The sequence below is a fragment of the Juglans regia genome, chromosome 5 (assembly GCF_001411555.2).
Source record: "Juglans regia cultivar Chandler chromosome 5, Walnut 2.0, whole genome shotgun sequence".
Lineage (NCBI taxonomy): Eukaryota > Viridiplantae > Streptophyta > Magnoliopsida > Fagales > Juglandaceae > Juglans > Juglans regia.
Window position 1 is genome coordinate 9,028,899 of NC_049905.1, and position 14,453 is coordinate 9,043,351.

At 34.6% G+C, this 14,453-nt stretch overlaps 1 protein-coding gene across 1 annotated transcript; it reads left to right on the forward strand.

Annotated features, from left to right (window-relative positions):
- Positions 1 to 11,175: 11,175 nt before the first annotated feature.
- Positions 11,176 to 14,227, forward strand: LOC108979069 (laccase-17-like). Its single transcript, XM_018949655.2, has 6 exons — positions 11,176 to 11,356; positions 11,690 to 11,841; positions 11,956 to 12,200; positions 12,396 to 12,524; positions 12,642 to 13,610; positions 13,843 to 14,227. The coding sequence occupies exons 1-6, from the start codon at positions 11,234 to 11,236 to the stop codon at positions 13,971 to 13,973; spliced, it is 1,749 nt and encodes a 582-aa protein (XP_018805200.1). The 5' UTR covers positions 11,176 to 11,233; the 3' UTR covers positions 13,974 to 14,227.
- The last annotated feature ends 226 nt before the right edge of the window (positions 14,228 to 14,453 follow it).

Consider the following 14,453-nt stretch of genomic DNA (forward strand, 5'->3'; position numbering starts at 1 on the left):
TTTGGCCCATATGTGAGGGGAGATTTAATAATATAATACAAATAATTAAAATCTATCTCTTCTCATTGGCTTAAACTTTTGAGATAATTAGTGATTTTACATGGTATCAAAGTAAAAGTCTGCGTTTGAAACATGACTCTACACTTCACTCTATTTAGTTAAATATTTCATATGTTGGGTCCACTCGTTAAGAGGAAGTCTAGTACATGTGAGGATGAGTATTAATAATATAATACAAATAATTAAAATTTATTTCTTCCCCATGACTAGTTCAAGCTTTTAAGACATGTAGTGATTTCACATAATGAATGAATAATGGCCAGTGCATGCAATTCAAATGGATATCCATTTCTAAAATTTAATTATAACTGGTAAGCCATGGTGTATATATATATGTATATATATAAGTCAATCTACTCAGCATCCCTACACCACACTTGATTTTTTATTTTTTGCTTTTTATTTTTTTTTGTTTTTATTTATTTATTATTTTCCTTCCAAGTCTTCCACTAGCTAGCATATTTGGATCGATTTTGTTAGTAACATATATGCTACCATCGAGTTAACAATTATGAGTGAAGGCAACAAATCTCACATGGTTATTCATATTTATATTAAAGAGGTTTTATAACATTCAATTTTAGATTCAACAAAGAAGTTTATTTTTGTTTACTTAATTTTTATCCTTTACTTATGCTCTTATAATATATTTGTAGAACAATATTGACTTTTTATTATTTGATAGATTTTGAACAAGTACAATATTAATTTTTAACTTCAAGTTTTTAAACATATCTTTGTTAATGCATGCATACTCATATCGAGGGAGACTTCAAGAACTTACCTATTTTTATATTTATGTTGGTTTGACCCCTCAACAAAAAATTTCCTGGTTCCACCCCTGCTTGTACTACATGAAGCTTCTAGTTATTGGTTTCTATCTAGTTTTAAGCCATCTTCTGGTTCTATATATATGACATCCCTAAACTTTAAATTGTTCAATGTTGTAATAGGTATCTGCTGTAGTGGGATGTCCTTTGAATGCTTGTTGATATGTTATTTGTTGATGAGGCCTGCAGATTCATTTGTTTTTTCGTAGAGCTGCAGATGTGTTTGGAAAGAGTTCTTCTATAGACAATCAGCGTGTGTAACTGTCGTGCAATTGGCTAACGTGGCACAATTTCACGTCAGTTGATTTAAAGAAAAAAAAAAAAAAACACGAAAAGAAAGAGGCAGACAGAGCTTCACAGAGCTTCTCATAGACAAAGCTTCTCTTCTTCTTCGTACTGATTCATTTTGAGTTTCTCTTCATTATCGAGTTGAGTTTTGCGTTTGAGTTGGTTTCAAATCATGGGTTTTTCCACAGATAGGCAAAAAGGGCTATATGAGTTTATTGAAAATTTTTTGAAGGATTTGCACATCAATCCGTGCAAATCAATCTATTCACCGTTTGAGTTTTGCATTTGTGTTTGAGCTTCCCTTCATGGGTTCGTCCACAAATTGGCGAAATGGGCTTCATCTCAGCTTATTGAAATTTTTTGAAGGATTTGCACAGATCTGCTTAAATCGATCTGTTCACTTCCTATGTAAAAATTCTTTTGAAGTTGTTATGATTTTTCTTTATTTCGCCCAAGCAAATCAATTTGTTCCTTAATGTTGGTGTGTTGCTTCATTACTATGAATTTGGCCACTCACTGTTTTCAACCTCATGTGCTTTATATAATCTGTTAATTTTTATGTTGGTAAGTTTTGGCTTATATAATCTACTATGTTTATAGGGGTTTTGCTGTGGATTCAGCCAATCATTATTTTTTTTAGGTTTTGGCTAGGATGTTAAGGTGGTGTTGTGAGGTGATTGTTGGAATTCTCCATTGTTTTTGTTAAGTTTTGAAAATCTAATCTACTGAGTTCATAGGGATTCTATCGTGGACTCAGCTAGTCATTGTTTTTGTTAGGTTTTGGCTATGATGTCAAGGTGGTGTTGTGAGGTGCTTGCTAGAATTCTCTATTGTTTTTGTTAAGTTTTGAAAATTTAATCTTTTGTGTCTATAAGGGTTTTGCTGTGGATTGGCCCGTCATTGTTTTTATTAGGTTTTGGCTAGGATGTTAAGGTGGTGCTATGAGGTATTTGTTGGAATTCTCCATTGTTTTTGTTAAGTTTTGAAAATTTAATCTACTGTGTTCATAGGGGTTTTGCCGTGGATTCGACTAGTCATTGTTTTTGTTAGGTTTTGTCTATGATGTTAAGGTGGTGTTGTGAGGTGTTTGCTGGAATTCTCCATTGTTTCTGTTAAGTTTTGAAAATTTAAGTTTTGAGTTTTGAGCATAAAGAAGAATCCCCATTGTATCCTTGTTAAGTTTGAGATAGGAAGGCTGTATTTGAATCTATTGGATAACTCATGTTGGTGGTTGTTGTTATGTTTGTATATATAGTTCTTATTGGGATTGTCACCATGGGGAAATGGAAGGAACACACATCTCCCCTAACATCATCTAGCTTAAATTCACCAACCCAGGTATATTATATTGTTTAAAAATTATTTTGGAATGTGCTGAATTGATGTTTATTACCAGAATGCTGGAACCTTGGATTAATTACCATGATTGTTTATATGTTAGAACATACCAAGAACTTGTCCAAACTTCACAAATTACATGCACAGTTATTATGGACCAGTGCTTGCATGGTCATTGCATTTTGTGCCATGTCTAGATGGCAACCCATATCCAAGTCACATCTAGGTGATGCAAATTAGTTGCTTTTTTTCTGTTTTAGGTTTTAGCAATAGAATTATTTGAAAATTTAATTGCAATTTTTTTGTGATTTAAGCAGAATGTTGTTTACCCATTTCAATATGGAATGGGACTTCCGACTCCTCTCACCACTACAAGCTCTGCTACAAGCGCAAGAGTTGTTGAGGAAAGTAAAGAGGCTACACCCGATTATAGGGACATTGAAACACCATATACCTCCTCTAGAGTTGTTAAAGAAAGTAAAGAGGCTATAATCATCGATTCTAGGGAAATCGATGATGCCAGTGTCGAGACACCTCAGATATTGCAGATTGATGGGGGTGATATGATTGAGGAGCCAAAGTTGAGATGCAGTTTAATTCTCTTAAAGAATTAATGACTTATTATAAGCGATATGCTAAGCAATGTTGTTTTAGGGTGATGACACAAATGAGTGAGATGGGAGAGGATGAAAGTGTCAATTATATCACCATTGGTTGTGCTCGTGGTGGAAAGGACCATAATAGGACGTCGAATGTTGCAAAACCATGTCCGACAGGAAAGACGGACTGTAAGTAAATGCCTTAAAAATCGAGGGAATGTTGCAGTTGAAAACAGTTCATAACACCCATAATCATGGCCTAAGTCCATAGAAATCTTGATTCTTTTAATGTAATAGAAAAGTGAGTGAGTCCATAAAAAGCGTCTTAGATACAAATGACCTGGCTGGCATCTAAATAAATAAGAATTTTGACTCTCTTGTCATTGGAACGGGTGGATTCGGGAAGCTCCATTCTTGGAGAAAGATTGTCACAATTATATCGAAAAGGCACGACAACCTATGGCTTGGAAAATGTGGTGCTGGAGCGATCCGAGAGTATTTTTGTAGGATGCAGTACAAGAATAACGAATTTTTTTCACTGATGGATTTAGATGATTGACTTATATCGCACAAACTAACTCCCATCTACGACTCAAATGGGTTCTAATGTTGGTTGTACGATAGTTGGCACAACTACAGTATGGAGTTCAAAGCAAGTACTTAGTCCCCTTGTCGTGAGAAAGAAAGACAGACCCCAATCTCTGAAGAGAGCATCCAGGATGGAGAAAAGCATGCTAAACGTTAAATCCACAAAGAAAAAAGCTACTGCAAAGGAGAAACATAGATAGGTTCACATTTTTAATAATTGTTACTCATAGTATTAAATGTTTATATTTTAATTGGGAATTGTGAAAATGGTTTTTGTTTCTTAATTCTTAGCAAGTTGGAGGATATACACTAGTCCTGGACACGTGCAAGAATTTATTTGGCCCACCAGAAAAAGATATGTCTAAAGATGGACACGTGCAGATATATTAGCACTTACTCCCACAAGTTGTGTTATTATCATACTCATAATTTATTGATTATCATCAGATTGTGCCGGACAACTCAGTTTTGGACACTAGTGGAACCCAACTGGGACAACTAGTGATTGAGACTCAAGAAAGTATATTAAAACTTCCCTAATTGGATTGGGCCATTGATTCTTTACATATTTTAACATTAATATTATATCACATATAATATTTTGTATTATTCATTACAGATGCTACTTGAGTTGGATGTAATACAACCAGAGAGTGTGAACGGGACACAACCACATCGGGAAAGAAGTTCTTGAATTTTAATCTATTGGGTGTTCTTTTGTATATTTTTAGTACTATTTATTAATTGGAAGTGTAATATGACAATGTAAGATATGATCATCCACATACCTTGCAGTATGTTCACACTTGACCTGCAAGTTTAAGTTTTGGACTCCCTTGCTATATCTAATTATTTATGCAGCACCGAAGGATTTATGCTTTGTTTTTTGTCTCTATAACTTCCCTCCACAACCTATTAGAGGTTGTTTATACAAACACAATTAGTTTGTTATGGGGATAATGATAGCAGCAACTGAGGGATGGAATTACATGATGCAATGAAATAAAATTGTCTACAAATAAAATTGCTTAGTGATCAAATAGCAAAACTTCATTACTATTTAATACAGACATAGCTAAAGTATATATTTCAAACTAACATAACCTATAACACATCACCAAAATATATTACAAACTAACTATCAATTGTAAAGTATATATTACAGACGTGAACATACAATTTGAAATCACTTGGATCCTATCAAATAACATGAAACAACAATTGCAAAAGCCCTATACACCCGGAGTAGTGTGCATGAACGCCACACTTCAGCTTGTTGCTCAACAATCACCAACTCCTTCAGAATCTCATCATTTCTATTGGATAGCACAACTCTCTCTTCTCGATCTCATCCGCTCTATTTCAGAACTCAATCTCTCTCTCTCTCTTCGATCTCATTGAGTATCGTGTGGAGCTCTTCCTCCTTCCTCAACACTTCATTTTTTCTTTTTATAAGTTTTTGCTCTATATCTTGATTACTATCTGCCCACTTGAAATATTTGTAATATAGTAATTCCTGATCATTTTACACATACAAGAAAAATGCTAGATGTACATATTACATAATTTTAAGAATGAGATTATGAACACGCATATTACACGTTTTACAAAGGTTGTAGTCACCTCTGTGTTGTACTTTGGACACTTAAGAAGGGTTGTCTTGGATTTCTTGCAGTATTTGAGTATCATAGTGTAGCTTTAAAATCACATAAGCACATTGGTTGACTCAAAGTATGTTTAACGAACGATGAAGAAGACATTGATGATAATGACATTCTAACCAAAACCAGATTCGCAATGTAGTTGATAATTAAACAATAGAAAAAAAAATTCTTATTGGAACAAACTCAGCATAGCAAACAGAGATAGCATATTAACACATTGCAATATTTTACTCACATTCCAAGAATCTAAACATAAAATAAATAAATAAATAAAAGAAGAAGAACCAAATAGATATTTTACAAACCATCAAATGCACCCAGAAATTTAAACAGAACGTGGCACAATGTGAGCTCACAATAGTCCAAGAATATAAACAGATCAACAATCTAAATATGACGTTTACTCAAAATCCAAGAATCTAAACAGAATAAATAAAAAAGAACAATACTAAAAAAATCCATAATAATCCTCACAATCCATAAATTTAAATAGAACATGGCATAATGTGAGTCCATAACAATCCAAGAATGTAAACAGAATAATCTAAATGTGACGTTTACTCACAATCCAGGAATCTAAACAGAACAATACTAACAAATCCATAACAATCCTCATTATCCATAAATTTAAACTAAACATGGCACAATGTGAGTCCACAGCAATCCAAGAATATAAATAGAACAATCTAACCTAGGGAAGTAGCTAACTTCAATCAGAACATGCAAAAAATGGATGCAATCAAACATTAAATTAAAACACAAAACTCAACACCGGATCCATATATAATTTCAACCAAATTAAATTAAATTACAAAGTTCTATGCCACCTAGGGCCAAAGAAATGACATTAAGGTGACAATCCAAACTAGAAAGAACTACATTACTTCAAAGATCCAGCACACTCAAACCTATAAATGAAACAATAAATCATCAAATGCGAGGTGTGCAACTTTTAAGAGTGGTCATATAAACCATAGAGCTTACCAAACTTTTAGCTTCTCGGCCAGTCATTTGCCTAGTGCCCATTCGCAACAAAGGAGAAAGGCAAGGTCGAGAACGAGAATGAGACGATGTCGTTCAATGATGGTTAGGATTTCAGGATGAAGGAAAATGAAGGAGAATGGGCTAAGTTAGGGTTAGGGTTTCTGGATGAAGGGGTTAGGTTAGGGTTTCGGGATGAAGGAGAAGGGGCTAGGTGGTTAGAGTTTTGGGATGAAGGAGAGGGGCTAGGTTAGGGTTAGGGTTAGGGTTTCAGGATGAAGAAGAATGGGCCTTGGCAAGATGTAAAAGATTCGAAGGGGGAAAACGAAGGCTCGAATGCTGGAGAAAACACAGAAGGTCGGGATGAAGGAGAAGGGATCCTGGAGAGAGTGGGAAAACGAAGGGGAGAAGGAGATAGGGGAGAACGAAGGAGAGAAGGAGAATATTCGGAGAACGAATGGGAGAAGGAGATGGGAGAAAACAAAGGGGAGAATGACTTTGAAAACGCACGAAGATTTTGAAATGGTGCGTTTTGTTTAATTCTGAATGAAACAAACAGTTTCATTTTTTCCACGTGGACACCGTTTGCATGGCAGTTCGACTGTAAGAAGAATTTTTGGTTTGGAAATAGTACCCTAAACTATTGTAATATCTTGTAAATTGACAACTTCTATCACTCATGAAACTATTATCCCTTACCCCCAAGAGACACTCACACAATATTTGAGCAATCACTCTAGCAAGTAATAAGATTGAAGAGTAATGTTGGACACAGAATCAATATTTATAAGTTTTGTTTATACCTTTTGGAAAAAAGGGGCAAAGAAAAAAAAATTGCGAGTGGATCTCATTTTTTAAACGTGCTTGTACAAATCATTTTTCATAAATGAATTCAAAAACTTAAGTTGATAAATCATTTTTTATATATCATTTTTAAAAAACTTAAACTGATAAAAAAAATGTAATTTATTTTTTTTTTCAATTATATTTTAACATTCCCTCGTGCTTGTTCTAAACTCTAGGCTTCCCTTTAAGAAGTGGGCCGGCCAAGATGTAAATATTTTAATTATATGATATGAAATGTGAAGTCGCATATAGCTCAAACTCATTCTTTCATTCTATATTAACTCACTACTTATACTAAAGATTTTTAATAATGAGAATGTGTATTTAATTATTTATATTATATATATTTTATGAAAAATAGACTGCATTCATTCATGAAAGCGAAGTTACAGTTGTGACTGATACATAAAGGAAAAAAACCCATATTACAAGCTCACTACTCACGGTTGGGGCTCCACCAGTGCACAAATTCATTTGTGATTGATATGGTTTTAAATTCTAGAACTCTCTACAGACAAATCGTCTAAGAGACCACACTTTACCTAAAGCAAAGATTTCAAACCCCATCCTCCAGAGGAGGAGAGGACTTTCACTCTATAGACAAAATGTCTAAGAGACTATTTCTTTTTTATTATTAACCTAAAACAAAGGAAATAACAGAAAACATAAATGATATATGAGAAAATAGCGAAAAACAGCTTGAAAAGTTGTAGATCTGCATTTTCAACCTTAGAGGAAATAAAAAAAAACAAACACAAGGACTGTGGTGGCGTGTGAGGGACACGCGCCACCCTGGAAGTACAGCGAACAGTCGAGTCTAAAGAAATCGATGGCCCTAGTCCCAGAAATGTCTCGCATGGCAGCGGTATAGCTCCCCTTGTAGTAGCGTGAATGTCACGCGCACACTTTAGACTACACGTGTGGCTCAAAAGTCGCTTTGTTCGACAAGATTCTTATCTTGTCTGAAGGATTGGCGCATTGAGAATCTTGCGGTGAAGCGTGTGGTGTTCACCAAGCTCCGGAGAACAATATATTGACATTTCGTCCTCCTTCAAAAGAAAAATACACAAAACTAGAAAAAATAATTGAAAAAACTAGGGAGAAGAGGGAGGAGGGATGTGGGAGGGAGGAGCCGAAGCTCCAACCCTCCTCCTCCAGTCTGAATTTCTTGAGAGGGTTGCTCTAGAGAGAAAAATGAGTGAGAGAGAGCAAAACCGTTGTATTATTTATATTATATTTAATATTGACCAATACCGAATTACATTTTTTTTAGTGTTACATAAATGTACTGTAAATGTGGTAGTTTATTATTATTATTTTATGTTTAAATGAAAAAAACGATCGTTAAGAAACTGAAATAGGAACTTGTATCGAAAAGTGGTGCCTCGTTCATTTTCCTTCATGCTGAAGACAAGAGTAAGGTGAGTTCAGAATTCCTTTTACCTTTTAGTACAAAGCCCATAGTAATTAATTGCTAAATAAATGCCTTGTTTTTTTTTCTCAGACCCTATTTAATGCTTTTTGCCTTTTTTCTTGGAGAGGTTGTTTTATGTTAGCTTTGATGGCAAACCAATGAAATTCAAGTTATGCCAGTGCCATATATATAGATATTCATGTGAATTTATTAAAAAAAATTATATTCTTAATTCGATATTTGCGAATATTTAATAAATTATTTATATGACATAATTAAAAATAAAACTTAAATTTTAAATCTTACAAATTAAATTTGACCATTTAAATGATGTGATAGTGTGATCTATATACCGACAGTTTGAGAATATAATAACTCATTTAATAATATATAAATAATTATATTTGAAGAAACTAAAGTTTAAAGCAAAGAGCTAGAGAACAGATGAGTGCACCCCTATAAAACAGCAAAGAGATTTGAAATTGGGAATAAGCAATTTATAACTAATTAGAATAAATGAGAATTTCAGTTTTTAAAAAGAAAAATTGAAACGCATACAACTTTTTTTACAATTTAATTAGTTTTAAATGGGGAGTATTTTTATAAAATAACTTATAAATTAATAAAGTCGCTTTGCATAAATATCATCAATTTAAAATATGGTTATATAATTGACTGTAAAAAAAGATTTTATGGGTATCATTAATTTTCTAAAGATGATTACTCTTTTAAAAATGGGTTCATATCGTAGTGTGATCAATCTTAAAATAATTTTTTAAGATCTTTTTACACATGTCACTCAACTATTGATGTTGATTTGGTGTGACGTTTAACTTAACAAAATGATCAAATTGGTTCAAGTTAGAAAGCAGCAGGAGTAAAAGGTTAAAATTAGTGTATAGATCAGATCAATTTATCCCATCTCTTCCTCTTAAAATGCCAATAAAACTATGTATGTATGTGTGTGTGTATATATATATATATATATATATGAGTGTGTGTGTGTATAAATATTATATATATATATATAGAGAGAGAGAGAGAGAGAGAGAGAAACTAGAAGTTCTGTTTTGTGAAATATAAGGAGCTTGGAAATGAAATCTTCTCATGCATGTAGAGGTTATAATCCACATTTATTCACTAAGTTTTTGGGTGCATGTGTCCTTCGTAAATAAGCTTTAGCAGTTAGTCCGTATACTTCAGAGGAAATTGCGTCAATTGAGGTTCTCCAAAATTTCACCTATGATCTGTCCTCATGAAATATCTTAAAACTACTGCATACGTTTGCTTCTAAATCGACTGATGTGCATACTTAAACCCTTCTGTTTTGCTTTCCTACAAAGAATAACGGTTGAGAAAGTTACATTGGAACAATGTCATAATCCCATATATATATATATATATATATGTATGCATGCCTCTATATATTATTATTATTATTATTGCCTACATCAAACCATAAGTGATCAATTAGAGGTTAAAAAAAACTAAATTTGGTCGATTTAGAATCTTTGACTATATTATTTGGATACAGAGATGATCATCTCATCTTATCTAATTTCAACTAATAATCTCACTACTATTTACAAACTATCTCAACTCATCTCATCTCATCTCACTATCCAAATAAATGTTTTAACCCGATGATCTAGGAGATTGGATGCCTTTGCAAATATATACGATGAGTATTTCTACTTGCAAGTCATTGTGAAGGACATACGCTCCACATGCACCGTTGGCATGTCAGTCCTTTTTTTTTTTCTCTCTCTAAGCAAGCATATTATAATTAATAAAAGATACAATGTTTAAGGAGGATCATTTCCACTATTAATATACAAAAAACAACTAGGAATTTATCTAAGGGTAGGCTTCTAAAAACACGATTGGTAGCTCTCCATTTCGTCACTGAGTGCGCACATTGATTTTGAGATTAATGTATTTTAACAAATTTTTAGCCGTGATGATGTTTGGATATATGCTGAATGTCCTTAATAATAGTTGATATGTTCCAGAATGGCATTTCAATCCTTGATTTACCGATAAGTTTCAATTTTAAATTTTGATTAGTTTTTCCAATCTGATGTGTCAACAGTACAGAGAGGATATGTCCTTCATACTGACTTGAAAATAAAACTTTTAATTCATCAAGTAATATTCATTCATGTTTTTCACTGTGCTTGATATATCAAAGAGGGTGGTGCTCTTTCTATCCTTTCGTTTTCTTTATTAGTGTTTTTTTTCCCCTCCCAACCGTTGCTGCCAAAACATGGAAGTAGGTCAAAATCACTTCTGTTAAAGCTTAAGAACCATAACATCATACAAAGAAAAAGTTTTGACTTGAACAGAAAGGAGGTCAAAATTGTCTTTCACACCACTCCAAAGTTGTTCTAACTGGTCCTACTCCTTGATATGCATTAAAATATAGTCATAGAAGCTCTTCTGGTCATTTTCTCTTCTGTTCATATGAACCTTTCTCCAAGGTAACTTTTGTCACCCACTCAACCAATCTTCATATCCCTATATAAACACCTTTTGAAAGTCTCTTTTGAGGCATGCAGAGTCAAGTGTAAGGGAAAAAGAACAGTATACACTTGGGGGAGTTTCAGGTTAAAGACAGAAACTAAAATGGGTGTTTCTCTTGATCTTTCCTCACCAGCATTTTCAGGAGTCTTTCTGTTCACATTGATGACTTTTTGTCTCATTCCTGAGCTCACAATTGCAGGCATTACCAGACACTACAAGTTTGATGTATGTTTTTCATAACTCAGCAACTAAATAATTATGAATAGTAGTGTTATTTATCATCCTGTACAACTATCATCCTCCCATCATTATCTAGCGTCGTATCAAATGATTGAAAAAAAAAAGTTATTTTTTGTCTATCTATCAATCATTTTATACGACGTCTGAAAGATGATGATCGAATGATGGTTTAGCCATAAAGAATAGTACTTGTTAATTATGAAAGCAAATCTAGAAGTTTGTACTTTTCTTTCTTTCTGAAAAAGAAACAAAAATAGAAAATCTTTTTTTTTTTTTTTTTGTTTTGTTCCTTCTTTTAACACTTGTGTTAATTTAAAGGTCAAACTACAAAATGTAACACGACTGTGCCACACAAAAAGCATGGTAACAATAAATGGGCAGTTTCCTGGGCCTCGCATTGTGGCTAGAGAGGGTGACCAGCTTCTTATCAAAGTGGTTAACCATGTCCAGAACAACATCACCATCCATTGGTAATGTGAATGTACTCATATTTTATGCATCATTACAAAAATATGTAACTTTCATGCTTATTATTTCTAATTCCATTTTCTAATCTGCAATTATCACAAACTTATCTAAAACAGGCATGGGATTCGACAGCTTCAAACAGGGTGGGCCGATGGACCTGCATATGTGACTCAATGTCCCATACAAAATGGCCACAGCTATGTGTATAACTTCACCATTGTTGGCCAGAGAGGTACCCTTTTCTGGCATGCCCATATATCATGGCTAAGGTCAACTGTCTATGGCCCTCTCATCATTCTTCCCAAGCGTGGTGTTCCTTACCCATTTGCCCAACCCTACAAGGAAGTTCCCATTATCTTTGGTAAGCTAGACAACAAGTTTTAAGTCTCTTTTTTCACCATTGATGATAGAAAAAATCTATTTGCAGGCATTGTTTTTATGCACTCAATACATTACTGAAATAAGTCCCACAACGATGAAAAAGTATTTGATGTTTTAACTTTTTTATAACTATAGTGAGATGGAAATGCAAACTTTGACCCCAAAAAATTTTCAGGGGAGTGGTGGAATGCAGATCCTGAGGCAGTGATTAACCAAGCCATGCAAACAGGAGGTGGCCCAAATGTCTCTGACGCCTATACTATCAATGGACTTCCAGGGCCACTATATAACTGCTCTGCTAGAGGTATCAAATGTTAAAAATGGAACATTTTCAAATGTTCCACTTTCGAAACTGATATATGCATCAACTTAATTGGCAAGCATTTGACAGTTTTATGCATAAATGCATGGTTTTTGGCAGATGCATTCAAATTGAAGGTGAAGCCCGGAAAGACTTATCTTCTTCGGTTAATCAATGCGGCACTCAATGACGAGCTCTTTTTCAGCATTGCAAACCATACCCTCACAGTTGTTGAAGCTGATGCTGTTTATGTTAAACCTTTTGAGACAGACACACTTCTCATAGCCCCGGGACAGACCACAAATGTTCTTTTAAAGACCAAACCCCACTTCCCAAACGCCACATTCTTCATGACTGCTAGACCATATGTTACAGGTCTGGGAACCTTCGACAATTCCACTGTTGCTGGCATCTTACAATACGAATTTTCATCCAAAACTCTCTCAACCCCCTCAATTAAAAAGCTTCCACTCTTCAAACCAATTCTCCCTCCATTGAATGACACTTCCTTTGCTACCAATTTCACAAACAAACTCCGTAGCTTAGCAAGTGATCGGTTCCCAGCTAATGTCCCCCAAAAAGTAGATAAGCGTTTTTTCTTCACAATAGGACTTGGAACAACCCCTTGCCAGCAAAACCAGACTTGTCAGGGTCCTAATGGAACAAGGTTTGCAGCTTCTGTTAATAATGTATCTTTTGCACTCCCAACCACTGCCCTCCTCCAAGCCCACTTCTTCGGGCAGTCGAATGGAGTCTATCGTCCTGACTTTCCGAGCAGTCCCATTTTCCCATTCAACTATACCGGCAATCCACCTAACAACACCATGGTGAGCAATGGGACAAAGCTAGTAGTTCTGCCTTTTAACACTAGTGTGGAGCTTATCATGCAGGATACGAGTATTCTTGGTGCTGAAAGCCACCCTCTTCATCTCCATGGCTTTAATTTCTTTGTTGTTGGGCAAGGTTTTGGGAACTTTGATCTAAATAAGGACCCTGCAAACTTCAATCTTGTGGACCCTGTTGAAAGAAACACTGTAGGTGTGCCTTCAGGGGGTTGGGTTGCTATCCGGTTTCAGGCAGATAACCCAGGTGAGAAATCAAGACCAGCAAACTATATATAGCACAGTAGATTAAACCACCAATCCTACATATATGAAATGCTAAATTTAGACAAACAAATCTGAAGGATTCACAAAACCATTTTTTCCTCGTGAGAACAATTTAGTTTTGGATGTGTTCGGTAAATTGCAGAGTTTGATATGTTCAGATAAATTAAACATGTTTTTGACTTGTTCTGGTGATGATGACAATGTGGCAACAGGTGTATGGTTCATGCATTGCCACCTAGAGATCCACACGAGCTGGGGTTTGAAGATGGGTTGGTTAGTCTTGGATGGTAAACTCCCAAATCAGAAGCTGCTTCCTCCTCCGGCAGATCTTCCCAAGTGTTGACCTTCGGCTTACTTCTGGATTCACTGCAACTAGAAATTGCCCCCACTACTTTTTTCAACCCTTTTTAGATTTTTGACCCCTCCATCATTTCGATATTGGCAGATTGTTCTTCAATAATTATTTTGTTCGTCCATGTGGAGCTAAGGATAGAAACAGTGGCCATTTTTTTCTCTGTTTTTTTTTTTTTTTTTCCTTTTTGACATTTACATCTCAAATGTTAATGCGAGAAGCCTCAATAATATCATCAGCCATTGCTTTTCTTACCGTATAAATTTCTCGGATTCAGTTGATACTTGTTTGACATTTTGCTTTGGAATGTTAATCTTTTATTTGTTGAGAGCAAGCCGCAAGGTCAGCTGCTTGGAGCCATAGTATCTATAGTATTGAGTCTCATTTAGTTTCAAATGGCCAAAATATTCTTCTAAATAGGAGATATATTAATTTATCTTCCAAATTAAATAAATTATGACACATAGATAG